Genomic DNA, 26,086 nt, shown 5'->3' on the forward strand with positions numbered 1-26,086 from the left:
GTATATATGTATAGATATGTGTATGCATGTATATATGTGTACATATTACATGTACATCTATATATATATATACATCTACACATGTGTATACATATACATGTATGCATATAGATCTATATCTATATATATATATCTATGCATATACGTGTACATATACCTGTATATGTATACATATACATCTCTTTCTCTCTTTCTCTCTGAAAGTATGTCATTACAGTATCGAAATGTGATTGTTTCAGTTAGTGGAATAACGTGTACATATACATCTATATGTATACATATACATCTCTCTTTCTCTCTCTCTCTGAAAGTATCTGTCATTACAGTATCGAAATGTGATTGTTTCAGTTAGTAGAATAGTTTCATTTTTAAAGTGAAAGTATTTGACATGAGTGTTTTTGTTTCACTTTTGACACGTAATACTTAAATAGTGGAGGAGATATTATGTTGCTGTGGGCTCGAACTCTGCAAGAAGTTAAAATTTTTTTTGACTAAAACACAACTGGAACCCTAAGTAAGGCATCTGTAAAATTTGAATGAAATTGGTTGCGTAGTTCTCGAGTTTTAGGGATTCACACACACAGACAGACAGACAGACACACATTCTCATTTTTATATATATAGATTACTGAGTAGTAATGTTAAAATGATCATTATAATTGTCAATAGAGCTGCCTAATAGTAATTAGCAGCATCCTTTTATCTATTTATCCATTACTTTTTACATCTTTCAGTCATTGGACTGTGCCCATACTGGGGCACCACCATCAAGGGCATACTCAAACAAATTCACCCTATTATGTATTTTTTTTTAAGCTAGGTACATATTCATGCATTTATATCCCAAGTACAAAGCAAACACACAGATAGACTGAAGCTTTCATCCTATTACAAGTTTAACAACCCCCCCCCCCCCCTGCACACAGAAAAAAAAGTGGAACTTTGTGCCAGTGCTAGAAATAACTCAGTAAACACGTTTTGAACCTTTGTAACATGAATCAACAAATTTAGTGCCAGTTCAAGCTTACAATGGAATTTTTTCTTATAATTTTTAACATGACAAGATAATGGTTTGAAATTTACACTTATTTATAACTACTTCATAACATATAAAATACATACATAAATAAAATAGATTTAAATACATAAATTCTAAAAGGTTACATTGGGCTAGAGAATATATCATAGCAAATAAATGGCATTCAATAATTATTAGCGCAACTAAATAGTAAAATGTTGGTAAACCGATGCTATAACATGCCATCTGCAATTTTCTTTTCACAATAACAGACCAGACTCTTCCAAGTTAGATATTCTAATTAGTAGGATATTGTCAAACAATGACTTAGGCAGGAAAAATTCAATTGACTGATCACTTTTGACAGGCTGAGCATTTGGTGACATAGCTTTATACACCAGACTACAAATGAAAATCAGTATATAATATAGTAATTGAACCCTTGATAATTGGAGTGAAACTGTCTGAAACTTAAGACAGCCCCCCCCCCCCCAAATACAGATTGTTCATTCTATTTGAACATCTCTAACTGATCAAAACTAGACAAACCCTTTCATGTATTTTGTTAACCGTTATGGTATTCCACCACATCATTTTATTAAAGTCTGCTGTCTAAAAAGCTCTAGAAATCCCAACACACACTTTGGTCTGAGCATTTGGTGACTTAGATCTTTACATCAGGTTGATGGGTATCAGAATCAACAGACCTTTGAAAGCAAAATATATTATGATACAGAGAAAACAATGGAGCCTGTTGTGGCCCCTGACCTTACCAGCTCTGGTCAAACCATCCAGCCAAAATTAATTGAAACAAAGGCAGTGCATTTCAACAGAAATATGGTAACGAAAGTGTTAAGTAGACAAGATAATGTGGGTATGATACTAGTTGATCACAGGTAATACTCAAGGTAGGTTTGGTAGCTTTTTCCTCAACAAGGTAAATTGGATTCAGTAAAGTTAAGTGCTATGTTCGAAGACAAATGTAATCATGGTCTCACTACTTCCAAGTGTTGGCAGCATAATCTCCCTACTACCTGAGCCATTCTATTTCCAAATAAGCAGTCCAATTCATAGATGTGTGAGAAATGAATTTAATACTTAATATGGTATAATACTATTTGTGCCAGACAAGTGAAAGTACAAGGTCACTCAACATGTGAGATCAAACAGTCTAATTATCTTTAAATACCACCCTGCTATTTTAAAGATGAGATCTAAGACAAGACTGAACAACATAATATTGGTTTCAAATTTCAGCACAAGGCCAGCAGTTTCAAGGATGGGGCTAAGTCATATTAAATCAACCCCAGTGCTCAACTGGTACGTATTTTATCAATCCTGAAAGGATGAAAAGCCAAGTCGACACCAGTGGCATATGAACCCAGAAAGTAAAGATAGACAAAATGCCACTAAGTATTTTGCCCAGCATACTAATGATTTTGCCAGCTCACTGCCTTCATTCAACAACAAAATATTAAAAAATACACAATGTCTGAAAATAAAAGACAAGACAATCATATGTGAAAAGCTTCTGGTGATAAGTCTTCTCAATTAAGGTTGACTTGAGACTAAACAAAAAAACAACAATGAAATATGTTTGCAAAATATACCAAGTGAACGTGTGTGTGTTTTCAAGTGGCTTTCTATGCTTCCACAACATGTGACTTCACTTGCCAAACAAGCATACTTCTGGCACACATAAAAACAATATACTGGTAAGCCTGAAGAGAAAGAAAATATTCAAGGCATCTTACTTGCTTGCAAATGTGGTGATGACCTTCTGCATACATTTCCGAATGCTAATAATGAACCCATCATGAAGGCTAAGAGGGCGATACCAACTCAATACATAATCTCGCATTAAATAATCAAGCACCTGTGAATGAAAAACAAATTATGAGTGTGTGTGTGCTGCATGTGCATGTGTATATGTTGGTGTGTGCTTACATCAATGCCTACATGCCTGTCATATTGATTTCAAATTTTGGCACAGCAATTTGGGGATTGAGCTAAGTTGATTACTGTAAAAACCCATGTAAATTGTGCACCTATGTAATTTACACAGGTGATTTTCAGGTTAAAATTTGTTAAGAAAAGCTTCTACTCATGTAAAATTTGCACCTAAAAGTTTTCAGAATTGCCGATATAGCCAGGGGTAAAAGGTTTTCAATTTAGTTGTATTTAGCATAATTTCACTTATGATAAGATTTTATTAAATTTTCATTAAATAAGAATAATTTCTGCTTAACAGGTATCACATTGAAAGCTATTAAATTACAAAGTGTTTGTGTTGTTTATAATGAACTTTATTTCCATTTCTTGCCCACAAGAGATTATGTCCGATCTTTAGCATATTGCACGATCACAGAAAAAGTTGTTGATAAGAATTACCAACAAAAACAAAGCTTATAAATATGCACAGGTGTTACAAATTAAGTTTAATCACCAATAAACATCAGCTTGGATGATACTTTACTTAACCAAAAGAAGAAGGTGACTGATTAAACTGATTATGTGAACAGAACTCTTTTCCACCTATTCTTATCAGAACCTCTGATACAGAGTATTGAAATTTTAATCCTGTTCACACTTATAAAATGTCAAACAAACTTTAAAATTTGTCATTACCATTATTGTCAGTGTGGGCAGAACTTATGAATCATTTACTGCAAAGGAGAAATTAAATATGTTGGATATGCATTTGAATGTGGCAATAGAACCAATGTTCGAAACTGGCGTAAACAGTAAACTTAAAACTGTGCCTAGTAATAAACAGACAAAAATAAAAACATACAATCAAGATTATCTATATTATTACATTTTTTGTGGTCAGGAATATCCATATCATTATGTATGTCAGTGGTGCTCCATTGCGATAGGTAGAAACTCCAAGCAATGTAAAATATGGCCCGGACCGTGTTTACCAGCATGAATATCAGACTTCAAAAATAAGCTGACTATTTAACGGTTTTAGTAAATTTATACAGAAAAGGTAAGCATTATACTGTTTAGCATAAATAAAAGTCAACTTCATTATATTTTCTCTGTAAAAACCTATTCTGACATTAAATGATTCAACTTCTGATACAAATGTTTATGTTTTGTACGGCTTTTTGCATAAAAAAAAATTTCAAAAAGATTCTGGAAACGATCTACTCATGTAATTTATGCACCCCCTAAAGTTTATTTTTATTTTTGCAAAAAAAAGTGCATAAATTACATGGGTCTTTATGGTACATCAGCCCCAGTACTCAACAAGTACTTATTTTATCGACCCAGAAAAGACAAAAGGCCAAGTTGACCTTGGTGGAATTTGAACTCAGAATGTGAAGATGGACAAAATGCCGCTAAGCATTTTGCCTGGCATGCTAACAATTCTGCCAGATTGATGCCTTGCATGCCTCTGCTATCGAAAAAAATGATTGTATAGTTCATTAAAAATTTCTCATCATTTTAAGTTGTTTATATCTTTTTTATTTAAAATATACCACCTGAATATTAATATTATTCCTGAAGTGTTTCAAATTATTTATATTGATGACTGATAGCAACTAAATGTGTGTGTGTGTGTGTGTGTGTGTGTGTCTATACAACTGATCATAAAAGGCATGAGATTTTCATTAACAACCCATGCAAGTTTGAACGTTATGGTATAAAAGTCTGTGTGCTTAAAGATAAATCCTCAGAGTCATGATAAATGATTATAGTAACTTATCCTCATCATCATCATTAATGACTCCTATTCCATGCTTGCAGGTGTTGGACAAGACCTGTTGAGGCAAATTTTTTACAGCTTGGATGCCCTTCCTCCTCATCAACCATCGCCTGTTTCCAAGTAAAGTCATGTTTTCCTATGACATAGGAAGATTGGAAGTGAAGGACACTGCTTGCATAACAGTGATACTTGTTCACAACTGCCATGTGATGTCAAAGCAAGGAGAAAGTAAAATATACATGTGTATATATATACATATATATATATATATATATATATATATATATATATATATATATATATACACACACACACATATATATAAATATAAGAACCAAGATTTGAGGAGTAGGAAGAAAGTTAGCCTCAAGCAAACCGTAGTAAACATTAAAAACAACTTTCAGGGACGATAGTGGTTTATTGAGATGGAAGGTTGTGGATTTTTTCGTACTGAAGTAATGATAAACTGAAAAAAGTCCTTTTTATATTTCACAGAAGGCAACCAGGGTTTCTGGGTATGCGAATAAGAATACAAGGAATGGAGTGTGTATGTATGTGTGTGTGTGTGTGTGTGTATACACACACACACACACACACATACATGGTAGGCGTCTTTCAGTTTCTGCCTACCAAATTCACTCATAAGGTTTTGATCAACCCAGGACTATAGCAGAAAATACTTGCCCAAGATACCATGCAGTGGGACTAAACTCAAAACCATGTGACTGGGAAGCAAGCTTCTTACCACACAGCCATACCTGTGCTTAAATGTGACTAAATGAAAAGTAAATGAATAAATAATTATTACAAACAAGTTTTTAGACATAAGCTGAAACTACTCCCCACCTCAGTTGAGAGGGTTTTGTCTTGCAAATTACTTGGTGACCTCACTGCTGGTGCCACATAAAAAGTACCCAGGACTCTGTAAAGTGGGTGACATTAGGAAAGGCATCCAGAGCTAGGTGGGGTCTCCTGGCTTGCCAGTTTCTGTGGAACCGTCCAACTAATACCAGCATGGAAAACAGACATTATGATGATGATGACGAACTACAAGATCTCAAGAACATTTATCTTACCATCATTATCAAATATAAGGTGCACAGTGCCATTACTTTACAACACTATTGTACAAATGAGAAATCAAGGCCCTGTTCTGTGAACATCATCAAGCAACTGGAGGAGTTCCTCAAACTTGTTATTATTTAGTATACAAATATATTTTATGGGTGATGTTATCAAGAAATCTTATAGAGAATCCATAAAGATCCTCAAGGCATAATTTTAATAGTCTGGACATGTGATTCACATGGACAAAACCAGAATTCTTAATTAGATGTTCAATGCTAATGAATAACATTTGTTGTGCTTGAGAAGATGTCAAGCCAAGTGAAATTGTAGTCATGGCTAGTGCTGATGACATGTAAAGGGCACCCGTGCTGGTGACATGCAAAAGATAACCCACTACACTCTTAGAGTGGTTGGCATTGAGAAGGGCATCCCGCTGTAGAAACCAAGCCAAATTAGACTGGAGCTTGGTACAGCTCTCCAGCTTACCAATCCCAGTCAAACTGTCTAACTTATGCCAGCATGGAAAAAGCAGACACTAAATGATGATGTTGATAATGATGAGTTCTAAGTAGAGTTTTTCCAAGAATTAAGAACAATCACAAAGATAACATCAAGTGAAAAGACCTTGAGCTAAGACAATTGAAGACTATTTGGTGCTACTTGAAGAAACAACAGAAAACATTTTTAAATGCACACTTATGTATATTATGTATATATGAATGCAAACATAAATGCATATTTAAGTTCATGTGCCCAAGAGCTAACAAAGCAGAAGATATGCATAAACACACACAATAACTATTATTGCAAGCATTTGTCATAACTCTGATGATTCTCTTTTAAGCACACAAACTTTTATACCATATTATCATAAGATATCCAGATTTGTATGCATTATTAATGAAATTCTCATTAAAGTGTGCAATTTTTCCATTTATATATTCTGCTGACAATCACAAAACTTTCACCAGTTGTAGAATTTTGAATGATTGAATAAAACAAAAAGGAAAAAAAGGGTTTGTACTACTTACTTCTTGCAATGCTTCATCAATTACACTAGCCCCAGTCATTCTGCGATCAAAATTGCGATACCTGCCGGTATTTTGCATTATGTTTTTTACCTAGAATGTAGAGAAAAGATAACTTCACAATATATAATTGATAGGATTATCAACAAATGATCTCAAAATGAAATTGCTAAAACATACTAAAAGGTTAAGTGTAGTACACACTTTTCTCTAAATAAACCCCAATATTTACATTTTTTTAAAGCTTGATACTTATTCTAACAGTCTCTTTTTGCCAAACTACTAAGTTATTTATGTGAGGGGGGAGACACAAAAGACACACACACATAGAAGGAGCTCCTTTCAATTTCCATCAACCAAATCCACTCTCAAAACTTTGGCTAGCCTTCCCAAGGTGTCATGCAGTGGGACTGAACCCAGAATCATGTAGCTGGAAAGCAAACTTCTTACTACATAGCCTATAATAAAAAATCAAAAAAAAAATCAACCTAACAGTCCTCAGTGGGGACTGAACTCACAATCCATGGTTTACAAGACCAGTGCTCTAACCACTGAGCTAATGTAAGCAAGATTCAAGAATAAATTCAAAAGATTCTAAGAATTTCCCTTTCTTCAACTTACATTTTAGAATTTATTTAATTTTGCTTTAAAGTTGCAGACTTCCCTTAACCATCTGTTCTTGTTTCAAAGACATTATATTGTTGACATATCATGAGAGGGGGGGGGGAGAAAGAGAAGAGAGGAGGAGAGAAAGAGAAGAGGGGGGAGAGAGAGCTGAATGCTTAAATTATTGGCCAATTGATTCAGAGAATGTGAGTTCATTTGCTATTGTAAATATTTTAATGTATTACTAGACAAGATATTTAATTCAAATGACCTCATTTACTGAAGCTGGGTCTTTATAATCACTTTGGCTATTTTCCAAGCAATGAATCCCATTAAAACCCTCTGTACTATAACTAGATACAGATTTTGTAGAGTAAAAACAGAGAATACGTAGAAGGTATGAATTAGAAGTGTTAACCATTTCAGTCAAACTACAAGCATCCAGATTATGATAGAAGTTAAGGTTAATTACCAAATGTAAGGAGTGTAAGATTTCTAGAAAGAATTAGTTTCTTTGTAATATAGTAGAAAGACTAAGAAAATGTTGAAAGAAAATTTCTCCAAGTTTTAGTGATCGGCTCATTCTTTGATTCAATGAAACATTAGTAATATTGGTCTAGGTGTGATTGTGTCTCTTGATTTTCCATAACTCAGCAGTTTGACAAATTGATATTGATAAAGTAAGTACCAGACTGGTATAAGTATTGGGATCAATATGATTGAAGACAGTTTCTAAACATGGCCAGAGTCAAAAGAATAAAAGAATACCAAAAATAGAAAGAGAGAGAAAAAAAAGGAACCAGAACAGAAAGGAAAGTAAATTCTTGTGGCTTCTAAAATCTTGCCAGTAACTGATTTACAATGGATGCTGTAGAATTGTGTCAGTGACCAGTTACAGAAATGCAATAAAACTGTTTGATACTTCATAATACACTGAACTGTTAAGAAATGAATGAAAAATGAAAAGAACAATTTTTCTGTGTTCTTAAATGCCTAAAATAGGCCTTGTTGAGCACAAATGCTTTAGTTCCAACAGTCTCACAATTTGCCAAACAAGTACAACACACACACACACACATACTGGTAGGATCAGTGTGTTGAATAAAAATGCTTTGTAGTATTTTGTTCTGTAGCAATCATCTCCTTTTATGTGCATTCAATTTTACCTCTCATCCTTCTCAATAAATTGAGTACAAGATAAGAGTACCATATTATACAAGTACAATGCAACCTCCAAAATAATGCAACTCCACTGTCTGAAACCTAAGAGTTACAAATATATTTCATCTTTTATTTGTTTCAGACATTTGCCTGTGGCCATGCTGGGGCTCCGCCTTGAAAGGTTTATTAGTCGAACAAATCAACCCCAGGGCTTATTTTTTATGCCTTGTAATTATTCTATCAGACTCGTTTTGCCAAACCACTAAGTTACAGGGATATAAATGCACTACTCAGCTGACAAAAATGAGTTGTACCAGTATTTCAAAGGGTCAGCCTTGTCACATCCTGTGTCATGCTGAATCTCCCTGAGAACTACATTAAGGGTATGTGTATCTGTGGAGTGCTCAGCCACTTTCACATTAATTTCATGAGCAGGCTCTTCTATTGACTGAATCACCTGGAACTCTCTTTGGCATAACTGGTGGAGTTCCAGTGTGTGTATGATGGGCTTCTTTCAGTTTCCATCTACCAGATCCACTCATAAGGCTTTGGTCAGCTCAAAGCTATAGTTGAAGACACTTGACCAAGATGTCATATAGTGAGACTGAACCCAGAACCATGTGGTTGGGACGTAAGCTTTTACACTGGTGTACAATGCTACCCTCACCACTAATCTTACCCCTGATATTTTTGTATTAAATTTCTCACATTATATAATGCAAATAACCATAGTTAGTTGGTCAAATATACTCAACAAAATATCTTAGAACTTAGTGTTCTAGTAAGGCTGTAGTATAGTGATTGAGATCAGTAAACAAGGAGTAGACAAAGATCAGAGTTGAGGTATCAAAACATTGTCTAACTTCCCGTTCTGTTGATATGAAGTTTCCATCTCTACCCTTTTCACTGATGATATTTCATAATGATAGCTAAAAGTAGTACTTGATATTTAACTAACATTTCAAAGAATATCAGAAATCAATGTAGCTTGGTATTTTTACAATTCCAACTTTAGGATGATTACTTTTCTTAGAAATCAATATTCTAAGAATTTCATTGAAAGTCTTCATTTCAGTTTTTCTGCTCCACGGTTACAATAATATCAGTAGATTTCTTTGTTTTTTTTTTATATAGTAGAGGATTCCATAATTAGATGTCTGATTGAATTGCTTGAAAGAGACCCTACAGTACTAAAAAACATTTAACTCTTTAGCATTCGGATTACTCAGTCAATCATATTGCTTATTCATTCACATTGCTTTCAATTAATCATGTATTATCTTGCAGTTTCAAGATTTCAATGATGTGATTGTTTATTTTTAAGAATGACATTATAGGGTCAGTATCAGAGGCCAGATCTGCTTAGTTTGAACATAAAACAAGTAAAATATTTGGGCTGGATATGACCAGTTTAAATGTGAATGTGCTAAGGGTCACTGAATGATCTTTTAATCTACTGCTGTTGTTTACTTTTTTATTGTGATATATCAATTGGTTCTTGGAATTTCATGAACTCATGCATACAAGCAATAACTTCATCAATGCTTTAACATCCATTTATGCTTGCAATACTGGGTGTAGTCAGGTCCACAAGTACAACACAGTACAGCCTATTCACTGCTCACTGCAATTGCTTGTCAAACTGTCAATATAGCCAAATATTCTGTAATGTCTTAACACATACACACACGCACGATGGGCTTCTTTCAGTTTCTGTCAACCAACTCCTCTCACAAGGCTTTGGTCAGTCCATACAGTGGAACTGAACCCAGAAATATGTACTTGGGAAGCTTCTTACCACACAGCCATGCCCATGCCTATTATATGTAAATATTTAAATTGTAACCTAGAAAATATATACATAAAGTGGTAAGAAAAAATGCAAATATATTTTCTGATTCACTTACGAATCATAGCTAGTTGGGATGAAGTGTTGGTTTCAGTTATTGACCTGAGGTCATGCTAAGATATTAACACACAAAGCAATTTTATTTTTCATTTCTTGATTTGCCTGAAAATTTTTTGAACAGTATTTCAAATCTTTTTTTTTTTTTATGGATATGATTAAGTTAATTTCAGTCACAGCTTCTAAATCAATATTTTTTAATACATATTCAATTATCATTAATGGCTATAAACTATTTTAATATCTACCCCCATCACTTTTAGCAAGCAAAAAATAGCACAAGGACATTATTAAAGCTTTATAAATTTAGAAAATTCTTCACACAACAGTTTTTCAAACCATGCTCACAATATATTTGAAGTATTATGATTTTTTATATATAGATTCTTATTCTCTCTAGAATATCATGTAATTTTCTTGGTACTTCTTTCATGTTACTCTGCATTTCACTTCCTTTATCATTCCATGTTTGAAAATGAAACAAAAGGAAAGAAATAGCATAAATTCATATAAATACATGTACAACATGTATTTATATGAATTTATTTCTTCCAATTTATTCTTCTCAAAGAATGCATTCTTTCTGATGGGATATTTCTTTACAACAATCTTTGCTATAGCATTGCCAACATTTAGCAGCCCTGTGACTTCATCTTGATTCATTTCGTACCTGCATGTATCACATATGTAATGGGAAAACAATGATTTACTTTTCTTTGTGTGTGTGTGTGTGTGTGTGTGTGAGTGAGTGAGTGAGTGAGTGAGTGAGTGAGTGAGTGAGTGAGTGAGTGAGTGAGTGAGTGAGTGAGTGAGTGAGTGAGTGAGTGAGTGAGTGAGTGAGTGAGTGAGTGAGTGAGTGAGTGAGTGAGTGAGTGAGTGAGTGAGTGAGTGAGTGAGTGAGTGAGTGAGTGAGTGAGTGAGTGAGTGAGTGAGTGAGTGAGTGAGTGAGTGAGTGAGTGAGTGAGTGAGTGAGTGAGTGAGTGAGTGAGTGAGTGAGTGAGTGAGTGAGTGAGTGAGTGAGTGAGTGAGTGAGTGAGTGAGTGAGTGAGTGAGTGAGTGAGTGAGTGAGTGAGTGAGTGAGTGAGTGAGTGAGTGAGTGAGTGAGTGAGTGAGTGAGTGAGTGAGTGAGTGAGTGAGTGAGTGAGTGAGTGAGTGAGTGAGTGAGTGAGTGAGTGAGTGAGTGAGTGAGTGAGTGAGTGAGTGAGTGAGTGAGTGAGTGAGTGAGTGAGTGAGTGAGTGAGTGAGTGAGTGAGTGAGTGAGTGAGTGAGTGAGTGAGTGAGTGAGTGCGTGTGTGTGAATATAAAAGGGTAAATACCCTCTTCAGTCATGCATGACTATGGGATTGCACCTAGAAAGTTCCCCTCTGAGGCACAAGTCTGAACAAGGTTGTTCATGGAAGACCAGCAGTTGCATACCAGCCTTCCCTCTCCATGCCACTGATGTTATCCAAGGGAAAGGTAAAAGCTAATACAGCTTGGTACCAGTGATGTTGCAACTCATTTCTACAGATGAGTGAACTTGAGCAACATGATATAAAGTGTCTTGCTCAAGAACACAACACACGGCCCAGTCAGGGAATTTAACTCACAACTTCGTGATTGTGAGCCCAATGCCCTAACCACTGAGCCATACATATATACATATTTTTTCACGTCTGGCCGCATAGCCTTTTCTGTTTATTTTCACTGTTTCGTTTTCCTGTCTTGTTTTCTGTCCGCCACTACATTCCTCCATGGTACAAATTTAATTTGAAGTCCGTGGGAACAGCCATTTTAACGATGTGTCCTGCCCTAACTCTTCGAAACACCAGTGTTAGAATGGTGGCAGCTGATGAAGGAAATGTTCTCTATGTGGCCTGTGTGTTTTCTGTACTAGGTTTATCATTTTGTTTGCAATGTCCTGTACTCAGATATTCATCTATATATACAGGTAGATGTAGGTATGTACATACATGTACGTATATATGCATATACACATTTATTATTTATATATATATATATATATATATATATATATATATATATATATATATATATAATTATGTGTATTTCTTCTATCTTAATGAATAAAAATTCTTCTGATAGAATAAATGGGTTAATAGAAACCAATGTAGCAAAGAACACAAAATAACTGGTTTAGTTCCTGTTTTTAAGGCAGGAACTCCTTGAAATTTTGGGTATTTGAGTATATTTAAGAATTTAAGGATTGGAGAAAACGCATGTTATAATTAATAACATTAAATTTAAACTAGACTGGCTTATTCTTTCTATTTTTAAGCCATATGAAAAGGGTGGAAAATTCTGTGATTTATGTGTAATAGAATTTCTTTTTATTTTATTTTCAAAGAATTGTCTGGTTAATAATTTCATAGAACATTCTTACAAATGCAAACATTGGCAAAAACATACATATTCTGCATTCAAATAAAAATAAAGGTTTTTATAAAACGCTATCATATTTACCCGTAATAAGTAAATACTTAAAATAGTTCTAATAAAACACATTAGTTTTTCCCTCAAAGGTTAGAAGATTAAAATTACTTACGATTCTAATTATTTATCTATACTTTCGTAATTTATTAACCTTAATTAGAGTATATTTTAAATCTTGATAAACCATTGTAACAACCATAACATACTAAATTTATGTACGTATGAACATACCGATATGGGTGTTTTTTTTTATATATACGCGTGTATCTGTGAGAGATAATGTGTGTATATATATGTGTGTGTGTGTGTGTGTGTGTGTGTGTGTGTGTGTGTGTGTGTATACATATTTAGGGTTTTGCATAAAATAGAAGTGTTTTAACTGATTTCTCTGTGTACATATATGCATTATCATTTATATTTTCACTCTTACCCTTGTTCTGACTCTCATCAATATTATTTTTTTTAAATATATAAATATGCATTTACGTATGATTTTTGGGATGTATGGACATTTTTGTGTAAAAATGTATTTATTAAAACATAGGTTTGTTTATATATTCAAATATGAATGTACTTGTGAATAAGTATGGGAGCATATTTGTGTAGATGTATTTTTTATCTTTATCTTTATTGAAAAAAAAAATATATATATAAGTAAACGTTTAGATGTTTATGTATGTCTAAATATAAATGTGTGTATATGATTGCGTATACAAGTTTATGTGAGTGTGCGTGTCCACGTGTATGTATGTGTATATATACACACACACACACACATATATATATGTATGTATATATATATATATCTATATATATATGTATGTGTCTGTGTATGTATCTGTGTATGTATATATGTATGTATGGGTATGTGTGCATGTGTATATGTGTGTGTGTATGTACATGTATTTGTGTGTATGTGTATATATATATAAATATATATATATATATATATATATATATATATGCATATATATATATATGTATATATATATATGTATGTGTATGTGTATGTATATATATATATATGTATGTATATGGGTATATAGGTGTGTGGATGAGTGTATCTGTGTGTATGTATGTATACATGTATACCTGTGTGGGGGGGGGGGGGTGTATGTATTTGTATAAAACCATATATATATACGTTATTAGGTTCTGTATGTAAGTGCATATTTCTATATGTATGTGTGTGTATGTATATATGTATGTATGCGTGTATGTGTGTTTATGTATGTATATGTATGTGTACATGTGTGTATGTGTATATATGTGTGTGTGTGCGTGTGTGTGTGTACGAAAAATATATATGTATGTATATGTATGTGTGTATATGTATATGTATGCATGCACACACACACATATATGGATATGTGGATGTATGTATATGGGTGTGTGTATGTATGTATATATAAAACACTTGAGTTATTTTTCTTTTATATATACACATATATATATGTATATATATGTATATATGTATATGTATATGTATTTGTATGTATGTATGTATGTGCATGCGTGTGTTTACGTATGTGTACATGTATGTATATGTATATGCGAATCTGTTTATTTGATTAGGTAATAGGCGTAGATGTATAGCTATGTGTATGTGCATGAATATATTTCTATTTATACATGTGTGTATATGTAGATGGATACATGTGTATATGGGGACACGCACACATGTGTATATTTGTATATGCGTGGGTACGTATGTGCATATGTATAAATGTGGACGTATGAATGTGTTTATATATATATATATGTGTGTGTGTGTGTATATATGTATATATATGTATACATATGTATATATATGTATACATATGTATATACGGGTGCACATGTGTATGTATGTGTATATACATATATATATGTATATGTGTGTGTGTGTGTGTGTGTGTGTGTGTATCAGTATGCATGTATATGTGTGTGTTTGTGTATATGTATTTATGTATGCATGTACGTTCTCACACATTTATAGGTATGTGTTGTCCAACCCACTATCCGGCAGCGTCCAATTCTCTAATGGTTTTTTTCAAATGAATTAAGTCATAACCTTATCCATCTATTGTTTTCATAATCGGTCATAATGTCTTACGTTTAAGATGATTCCCATGCTTTCCCTGATGAGAAGGTTACAATTTTAATATCAAAGATCCCTATGGATCACACAGGTTGTAATCCTTTGAAACATATGTAGGAATAAAGTATGCAATTATAACATGTGTTTTCTCCAATCCTTAAATTCTTAAATATATATATATATATATATATATATATATATTATATATATATATATATATATATATATATATATATAGGTTCTCCACAAATAATGTTTTGAAACAACAGTCCACATTTAGTCATGTTAAAAAAGTCAACGAGAAAAATGATACAATACAAAAATGATAACAATGAAGCATCTTTTCTTCGTACACTAATTACTATAATCATACCACCAAATCATATATTCTAGATATTTACGGATATATACACAGTCTGACTTAGAGAACATGTGTGGTTCTGATCAACTACAGCAAAACAAGGCCCATCTAAGTCAAACTCATTATCATTTGAATGTTAGACCTATTTTGTTTTCTCTAGCGATGATGTCCCAAAATTAATTTTCAATAAGGTAAATAATTTTCTCTATTCTACATATAATTAATTCATATTCTCTATGTTGCATTAAACACATTATAAACTGATATGAAAATATATGTCTCCTTTCTATTCCAAGCTTCATTGAACCCAGTAGCATAAGTGGTAAAACTCCTAGAGGACCTGATTTGATTCTTGTAACAATCCTCTTTCCCATCTGAAAGCAGATACAAACATCACAACTCCCTTATACTGATCAGGTTGAATGTCCCTTGGCAGCATTCAACCGGATATAAAAGATTAATCCATTAACTAAGCTATATTGGTTTCACTCTTACTGAGCAGACCTATGATCAAAGGTAACCCATCCAGGAACATCCTGCCTTTATGAATAGCATAAATACATTATTCAATGTTCTTTATTTAATACAGCATGATGAGATCCAGAGGAGATTAAGCTATGACTTCTAATAAGTAGAGATTCTCATATTAGCTCACAATCACCTCTGTTTATAGCATTGGAGTGTCAGATAAATATCTATTCATAAATATTTATTCATAAATATTTATTAACTCGTCTTTTTGTTTTATTTAAATACTATATATTAATGACTGTTACAAATACAACCCTGATGAATCAATTGGAATCCCATTAACTGGGATTGTGAATTAGTATATTGATTCATGTTTAAAACAGCTGAAAACACAACTGTCAGGTAAAGCACAAAGGAATAACAAGAGACAGGTTTTTTTTTTTGTTTTGTTTTGTTTTTTTTTAACAAAGAAAACTTCTGATAGTGTAATGAAGTACATTCTTTTATTTAGATTACCAGTCGATATTACTTGTGAATTGTCCTAGAAGCTGTAAGAAGTTTAGAGAACTTTTAGAGTTGTTGATAAACTAAGGGTTGTACCTGAATGAGTCCATAGCCCATAGCAATAATGGTCATATTGTCATTTTTGACAAAACTGTATTATTCAAGTCTTTAATTCTTTTACTCGTTTCAATCATTTGACTGTGGCCTTGCTGGAGTACTGTTTTAAAGGGCTAAAGTCAAAGAAATTGACCCCAGGACTTATTCTATCAGTCTCTTTTGCAGAACGGCTAGTTTACGGAGACATAAATACACCTGTATCAGTTGTCAAGCGATAGTAGTGAGGATAAACACATACACACACACACACACGTGTGTGTGTGTGTGAAGGCGCATGGCTCAGTGGTTAGAGTGTCGAGCTTACGATCATGAGGTTGTGAGTTCAAATCCCGGACTGGGCTGTGTGTTGTGTTCTTCAGCAAGACACTTTATTTCATGTTGCTTCAGTTCACTCAGCTGTAGAAATGAGTTGCGACGTCATTGGTGCCAAGCTGTATCAGCCTTTGCCTTATCCCTTGGACAACACTGGTGGCGTGGAGAGGGGAGGCCACTATGCATGGGCGACTGCTGGTCTTCCTTGCATGGACTTGTGCCTCGGAGGGTAACTTTCTAGGTGCAATCCCATAGTTAGTCATGACTGAAGGGGTCTCAGTATATATATATATATATATATATATATATATATATATATATATGGATTTGGTAGGCAGAAACTGAAAGAAGCCCATTATATATATATATATATATATGTATATATATAATGGGCTTCTTTCAGTTTCTGCCTACCAAATCCACTCACAAGGCTTTGGTCGGCCCAAGGCTATAGTAGAAGACACTTGACCAAGGTGCCCTGCAGTGAGACTGAACCTGGAACCATGTGGTTGGGAAACAAGCTTCTTACCACACAGCCACACCTGCACCTATGTACTATTTTTTTAATATGTACTTTTTTCCCTTCTTTTCTCCACTATGACTTGAAGGAAATTTTGCTGCTATTTCTAGCAAGTTGGGTCAACCACAACAAGGCTACATCATTAGCTCATATTCTACTTCAACACTTTTAAAAACAGTGTTTCATTAATTGGTGAGAGATGAACGAAAATGTTGTCTGTTGAATGTACTACATGTTTTTTGAGATAATAATCAATACACTGATTGCTATGTATAACAAAGACAAAGAAAAGAGCCTGTATGGAGTTAGTCACCTTGCTAAAACTAGCAGCGACATGTGCTACAAATAATGCTCTACTGTCTTCAAAAAAGAGGACACATAGTTTTTGAAAAATAAAAGGAATAATGGGTTTGTTAAATCAGGGACAACCCTGGACTGAGAAAAAATTACTTATAATAAAGATTTAGAGATTAAATATTTACAAAAAACGGTCACATGTTGCATGAGAACATATTGCAAAAGAAGGAAACTTAGATTCCGATATAAAATTAAAAGTAATGAGCTTCATTAAGAATTTATATCTTAACATTTATTTTTTTAAAATCATATTTACGTTGTCTTTTTCTCTATGCTGGAGTACTGCCTTGAGGGGTTTTAGATGAAAAACATCACTAGGATAAAGGGACACAAACAAAGCAACACCAGTTGTCAAGCAGTAGTAGGGGACAAACACACACACACACACCACACAAGTACATATACGTACATACATACATACATACATACATATATATTAACTACATGCAGATCATTGGCGATTTTTTTCATCTGTCTTCCTTCCTAATTGGACTTTCTTCCGTCTCCTGTTTCTAAAGAAGAGCTTTCTTTCCCTCCCTGAGCATCTGCCAATACTTTGCATGTGTCACGTTCTCGCTTTGTTGTTTTTTTCTTGCGTTTTTCCTTCATCTTTTTGGATTGATTGATTAATTCTATATATATATATATATATATATATATATATAGACACATGTATATATATGTATGTATGTATATTCAAATATGAAACAGAAGCAGTGCCAAATCACAGCCGACCACCAAATACATGAAGCATATATGTTGAGCATGTACGCTTGATAATATACATATATTTTGATGGAAGTTTTAATCCTGTTGAACCATTAACCCCTATGCATTTTTTTCTCTCTCCATTTTTTCTTCTCAATTCTTTCTGTTGAAGAGTCTAAGCTCAAAAAGTTGAAGCCTTTTCTATTCTTCCCAAGTGTTAAACTATTACACTTACTTGTTGTTCCCTCACCTGTCTTTGTCTTTTGTTTTCTGTAAATTTGAACTACATATATATATATATATATATATATATATATATATATATATATATATATATATATATATATATATACTCTCTGAGTGGTTGGCGTTAGGAAGGGCATCCAGCTGTAGAAACTCTGCCAAATCAGACTGGAGCCTGGTGTTGCCATCCGGTTTCACCAGTCCTCAGTCAAATCGTCCAACCCATGCTACCATGGAAAGCGGACGTTAAACGATGATGATGATGATGATGATATATATATATATATATATATATATATATATATATATATCATCATCATCATCATTTAAGATCTGCTAGAGTTCAAATTTATAGAAAACAAAAGATGAAGAGATGAGAGAGAAAAACAAGCAGGTGTAATAGTTTAATGCTCAGGGAGAATAGAAAAGTCTTTGACATCTCAAGCCAACACTCTTGGACAGAAAAGGATGAGAGGGAAAAAAAAGAGAGAACAAAAAGAAACAAAAGAGAAAAAGAAATGTGTGTGTGTGTGTCTCTCTCTCTCTATATATATATATTTTCCCACCCATCCCAGCATGGAAGGTGGACGTTAAAATGAAGATGTGTATGTGTGTGTGTGTGTGTGTGTGTGTGTGTGTGTGTGTGTGTATACACACACACAAAATATATAACAAGCTTCTTTCAGTTTTTGTCTACCAAATCTACTCAAGGCTTTAGTCAGCCTGGTGCTATAAATAGAAGATCCTTGGCCAGGGTATCATGCAGGGTGACTGAATCTAGGACCATGTGGTTGGGAAGCAAACTTCTTACCACACAGCCACACCTGCACCTATGTAAGAAAGAAAAGATTTTTTTTTCTATCTATGTATTTAAAAAATTCAAGAGATATGAAATAACTAGTTTTAATAGCAGAACTCAAAGCCGATAACACTATAATAGCATGGAGAATATTGGGTTGAAGAGTTCTTGGATAGAAAAAAAAATGTCAAAGGCTGTCCTCTGGTAGACTTCTATATGTTACTATTTATAACTTTATTTCAAGTTTCATTGATGTAACAAGTTAATTCATATCTTTTACTTTTTAAGATAAGATAATTTTAAAGAAATTGTTAAAAATCAAATGGCTACCTTACAATGAAAAAGCAACAACATTCATGGATTTTATTAACAACTGAAGGAAAAAAATTGACCGAATATTCAAGAATTACTTCTTGTTGGATAAATAAAAGGCATCAACTTACTTTTGTTAGGCCTGGTTCCATGTATTGTAATCTAAAAGGATTCAGTACCAAAATACTCTTGGACATTTCACATCCATAATTATAAGCAATAATAAGGAAGCTGTAATTAGAAAAAAAGATTAGTGAGGAGTTATTTAAATGTCAACTAAATTATTTATCATTAATATTAATTTCTTTTACCATTTTTTTCCCCTAAAGAATCTGAGATAGATCTGTAATAGTAATTACAATAAAGAAAAAAAAGTAAATGAATTAACCACTGCAATTTTAATGTAATACGAGGTTTGACATTATAAGCATCAATTTGAGAAGAAAACAGCAACAGACTCACAAAGAGAACCTATGTCATATCTATTACTTTCTGGAATAATTATGTTATCAGCAGCTGTGAAGTGTTACTGGTAAAGCATTTTTTTGTTTTCCATCTCATATTGGTTCTTATAATATTGGATAAATGTATCTAGTTTGACATAAATATTTTCCATTTTTCTATGAACTAATATCAATGAAAAAGATGTTGACTAAAGAAATTTGAAATTAATGGGCAATTGTCAGATTAAAAACTAGAAACTGTCCGTTACTTTAACCCTTTAGCATTTAAACCAGTGGTTCTCAACCATTTTTTATCTATGGACCCCTTTGATTACTATTTTACTCTGGTGGACCCCCAATGCCATTTGATGTTTAAAAACTAGTTTTATACACACTTCTTTCAAAATTCCTATTTTGTTTTTCACACATTCACTTGTGTAGGTTGAACTAAATAAAATGTTTGAGAAAGAAACATAGCTATTTCTTGCAATAAAAACATCTAAAGCAACATTTTTTCATAGATCCATGAAACATTACTGTAGACCCAATTTACTATTTTGTTTGTGGACCCCACAAAATCTTATATGGACCCCGATTTAGAACTACTGAATTTAAACGAACCATATATGGCCCAAATATTCAACCAGTTTTGTGTTCAAACCAGCCAGGTTTGGCCTGTCACACCTACCCTACAATATCATTCTAAACACATAAGCATTACATTTGACAGAGTGATCTAAGTACTAAAGGATTAATTTTGTGGTTTATGAACAACACGGTGAAATGTAACGAAGTTTCAATTACTTTCAAATAAGTGTGTAGCATCTGATATTCTGAAATTCAATCAATGTTGAAACCATGATCTTACAATTGTGACATCCTAACCATTGGGCCACATGCCTTCATTTGAAGTAGGGATTAAATCAATATTTATTAATATATCCCTTCTTGAAAATCTCAAAAATGAAATGAAATAAATAAGATTTTATTGTTTTTCTCAAAAGAAAACATCTACTATCCAACTACTACTTTTGGTTGATTTCTAAAAATTAGATTCACAAAATGCTGTACATTATACAAGTAAAACTGGTAATTCAAGAACCTGATTATATTTAAAAAAAGATATCAAATTATCAAAATACAATAATTACAAGAACAATAGATAAGCTGAATGAAAAATAGTAGCTGAGAATTTCCTTCTAAGAATACAATGAAGAGGATTCTGGCTCATATGACTGATAGAGAATCAAAAGCTAAGCAACCATTCTTAAGTTAAAGAGCTTCAGCTACTTGCACTGGTTAGCTGTATTTATACCATGGTATTTATTTATATCTAGGTAAACTAACCCACTTAACCCTTTTGATACCAACTCACCTGAGACCACTCCTTGATTCTATGATATAAACTTCCTACTATAAAGAGTTCTAAATTAAAACCTGCCATCAAAATTTCTGTTAATATATCTTCCAAACACCAGCTCAATAATGACAATTCCAAAAAAAGGATGAAATGGTGCTACACATCGCTACCAATAACTGAAAATTTTAAGATCGTAAATACCAACGACTGGAAATTTTAAGATCTTAATAACCAATGACTGAAAATAAGATCTTAAGGTGTAACTAAAAGAAATATTAAGTGTGTACATTCTGTACACCTTCTTCTTTACTCTTTGATTTAAAATTCAAGCCTCCAACTTAATTTAATCTAGAAGGGATTGTCTCACCAATAGATGACCACCTGGTATATACAACTGTATTTTACTAATTTTTTTCCTTATTTGAAGAATTAAGTGAAGCAATGGCAGTGTACTTCAATAGAAATATGGTAACAACAGGGTTATGCTGATGATATTAACATATTTAATATAGTTAGTATTGAAAAGATGATCATAAATGATTATGCCTTGAGAAAGCAATGATGTCAGTTAATGACTAATACTTTTGTCAATTATTCCAGTGAATATGGGACACAATTCCAGAATGGTTTTAATCTTATTAGACCTTTTCAGCACAGCACAGAAGTCTATCTATACTCCATTCTTTTACCCACTAAAATGTACATGGCTGATTACTTGTTGCTATTAACAATTCATAAAATGTCAAAAAATTGGCTTTATTTACTACACTGAGTGTATGGTAAGTTAGTAAGGTTTGTCGTGCTTCTTAGGACACTTAAAGCCAGAGCCTTACCGGTTTCCATGGCATATAAGTGACTGAGATCACACCACTCCCCACCCCCAGAAAGGAATGCCAAGTCATTGTAGGATCAACCTCCCAGTTACTGCAAGAACTCATTTACAGCTATGTGGATTGGAACAGCAGAAAATGAAGAGTTTTGCTCAACAACACAGTGCACTGCCTGGTCCAGGAAGCAGTGATGAGAGAATCACTAACAATAAAGAGTGAATGGATCTCCAATTTTCATGATGCGTCTTCAACTGTTTGATTAACTGAATTACCTGCTCATAGAATTAGTATGCAAGTAGCTTGACATAATTCCTTGACCAGAATCAGCCTGACAGAGTGACATGGTTGAACTTTTAAAATCTCAGGTACAATTCCATCAACCCAAATTCAATCACAAAGGCTTAGGCCAACCTGGTATGATGGCGAAAGATATTTGCCCTAAATGTTATGCAGTGGGATTAAACCTGGGACTGTGTTACTGCAGTGTTAACTTCTTGACCAGTTGACCATATTTAGTCCAATATATGACTAAATAAATATACAATAGTGTACATAAGTTGGTGTAAAAATCAGTGGATTTTAAATTTTGGAGATGTCATCCACATGATTAAACTTTCAGCATTCAGATTATTTTGCCAAATGTAATGCTTATTTATTCATTGTTTTGACTTAATCATACATTATCTTGTAGCTTCAAGATGATGCAATTGTTTAGTTTCACAATGACATTGTAGGGTAGGTGAGAGAGCCTGGATCTGGCCAGTTTGAACATAAAATAGGTAGAATATTTTGGCTGGATATGGCCAGTTTAAATGCTAAAGGTTTAAAGAAAAAAGGAAAAAAAAACAATAATTAACCATCTTGATTGTGAATACTGTGCAGTTCTGGGATATGAACTGTCAAACGTTCAACTGGTAACCTTATATTATTACCCTTATACCCTAATAAATAAACTGCCAGTTGCACAGCCTTAAATCAGATCTAATCAAGCAGCCTTGTAGTACAGGGGTATTTGATTGAATAACTAGATACAACCCACAAATTTATTGTTGTGCATACATTTTGACCTCTGTCTAGCTGAAAGCTAAACTGCTAACTCTGATATGCAATGATAAATTATATTAAGTGCACTTTGGCAGTTTACATCTGTTATATTCTTTCCATCACTGCTCACTCTATTTCAATACACCGATTATTGTTGCTGTTGTTATTGCTTTTGTTCAGCCACAAGTCAACCCTGATCGATTGAACCTGTAATTCAAAGATATTTCAGTTATGACCATCTTGTCTTTTTTCATATATCCAGGACTACACTGTCCAATATAATAGTACTTCTTAAGAGCAGAGTATTAACTGAGAGAAATTTTGCTGTTATTTCTAAAATGTCAAACAGCTATGAAGAGGCTTCTACATTGATACATATGCCTGCATGTTCTTGTAGTGGCTACAGTAGACACAGCTGCTGTTCCTCTGCACTATTTGGCTCAAACATCTAGTCCTGAGATGAGCTGTCCAATCTCAGCAACACATTAGGTTAAACTAACAGAACAAAGTTTGATCACATATGTTATACTAAGTTAAAGTACAGGGGCAGAAATCAATCTAAACAATACTTTTGAAAAAGAGATAAAAAAAAAATTGAGTGTTCAAAGCACTGAATGCATATCTTGTCAATTCTAATTTAGTCTTACATGGTTAAAATCTAGAACATCATGTAAGTGTGTTCAGATTATAAATAAATTTCTATAAAACAAATGATTTACTTTTGCTATGTTGTAAATCATAACAACAAACACTGTCCAATAACAAGTTGACTTTCTATCAGTGAAATCTGTTACAGAGGAAAATATTAGCAACATTCAGATACGATAAAGAAAAGTGAGTGTGTGATCAACAGCTGTTACACTAAATACATTTCAATTTAAATACTCATTTAATAAATATAACTGCAATCTAATTACTAAGATACTGGGTTTGTCGGAGACTTGTACATCATAACATAAGACAATAAGAAACCCAATTCTTTTTTTTTTTTAATTAATTTGATTTCTAATAAATATGCACTTAAATATGAAATTATGGAGAACATCATAGCATACATAGGTGATAAATAACCAGATAATTCAATCTGCAGTCCAAGTTCTATTTACATTTGTAGCTATTTCATTTCTACTAACACCTGAAAGGATATAAGTATCACAACTTCAATGGCTGATTTAATAGATACCAATGAGTCACAAAGTGTCCAAAAATTGACTTTATTTACATAACTGGATGTATGATCAGTTAGTAAGGTCTGTCAGGATTCCTAGGATTCATAAGGTCAGACTCTTACCTGGTTTCCATAGCATATAAGTGACTAAGATCACAACTTCCACCACCCCACATACCCCTAAATGGAATCTATGTCCATTGCAGGCTCAAATTCCCAGCTCATTCCTAGGGCCAAATTCCCAGGTCAAATTGCAGGGTCAAATTCCTAGCTGTAGTTGAATGGATTGGAGCAACATGAAATGAAGTTTTTCTGTCCAAGAACACAATGCACTGCCTGGTCTAGGAAATGAAACCATGATCTTACAATTGTGACACTCTAACCACTGGGCCATATGCTTTCACCTGATGTAGGGATTAAATCAATATTTATTAATATATCCCGTCTTGAAAATCTCAAAAATGAAATGAAACAAATAAGATTTTATTGTTTTTCACAAAAGAAAAAATCTACTATCCAACTTTTGGTTGATTTCTATAAATTAGATTCACAAAATGTTGTACATTATACAAGTAAAACTGGTAATTCAAGAGCCTGATTATCTTTAAAAAAAGATATCAAATTATCAAAATACATAATTACAAGAACAATAGATAAGCTGAATGAAAAGTGCAGCCAAGATAAAATAATAATGATATTGATCTTATTAAAGTCAAAAGAATTACAAAACAAAAAAAAAAAGAAAAAGAAAGAAAATAAAAGCATGTAAAATACTTAGAGCCCTACATCAAAATATTTAACAAACATCTTAAAACTGAATTTGTCTATAATGTTTTCTAACATAAGCACAAGGCCACAAATTTTGGGAGAGGATATAGCTGATTATATCAGCCCCAGTCTTCAATACTGAGTCCCCCCCACCCCATCAGTAACTATTTTGTTGTTGTTTTTAAAATAGCTTTATAACCTCAGACCAAGGTAGAAAACATGCTCTATTCTTAGGGAAACAAAGACAGATGAAGTGCTAACTCGGTGTAGACTATATTGAGCACTCATAGACTTAGAGAGGACCTCTGACAAGGTATCTGAGTCTATAATCTGGTGGTCACTAATGAAGCTGCAGGTAGATGAATGGCTTATTAGGACTGCTACAAGGTATGTACAGAAGTGCAGTCAGCAAAATGAGAGTAAGGAGTTTAGTAGTGAATTTAATTTGCAATTAAACATCCATCAGGGCTCAGTTCTCAACCTCAAGCCATAACAGAAGTGCTTAAGACTAGCTGTCTGAGAATTTCTGTACTACAGTGACCTAGTTCATATCACAGACTCTGCACAAATTTTAGAAAAGGAATTCCAAACATGGAAGCAAAACATAAAATTAAAAGTCCTAAAAGTAAACTTCATAAGGACTAAGGTTTTAGTAAAGAGGAAAGAAGATAGAACCCTGCTACCATCAGGGAAATGGCTGCATTCAATGCACAGAAAAGGAGGAGGTAACAATTTGAAATGGTGTAACTAGTGT

General features: G+C 33.3%; 1 protein-coding gene across 2 annotated transcripts in view; it reads right to left on the reverse strand.

Annotated features, from left to right (window-relative positions):
* Positions 1-26,086, reverse strand: part of LOC106880822 (sorting nexin-13) — a 97,001-nt gene that overhangs the window by 41,085 nt on the left and 29,830 nt on the right. For both annotated transcript variants that reach the window (XM_089355184.1, XM_089355196.1), the window contains 3 exons: positions 19,851-19,950; positions 6,833-6,922; positions 2,773-2,894 (listed from right to left, as the gene is read on the reverse strand). In XM_089355184.1, coding sequence (XP_089211310.1) covers positions 2,773-2,894; positions 6,833-6,922; positions 19,851-19,950 — 312 coding nt within the window. The remainder of the gene's footprint in view (positions 1-2,772; positions 2,895-6,832; positions 6,923-19,850; positions 19,951-26,086) is intronic.

The sequence above is a fragment of the Octopus bimaculoides genome, chromosome 1, assembly GCF_046866305.1.
Source record: "Octopus bimaculoides isolate indiv1 chromosome 1, ASM4686630v1, whole genome shotgun sequence".
NCBI lineage: Eukaryota > Metazoa > Mollusca > Cephalopoda > Octopoda > Octopodidae > Octopus > Octopus bimaculoides.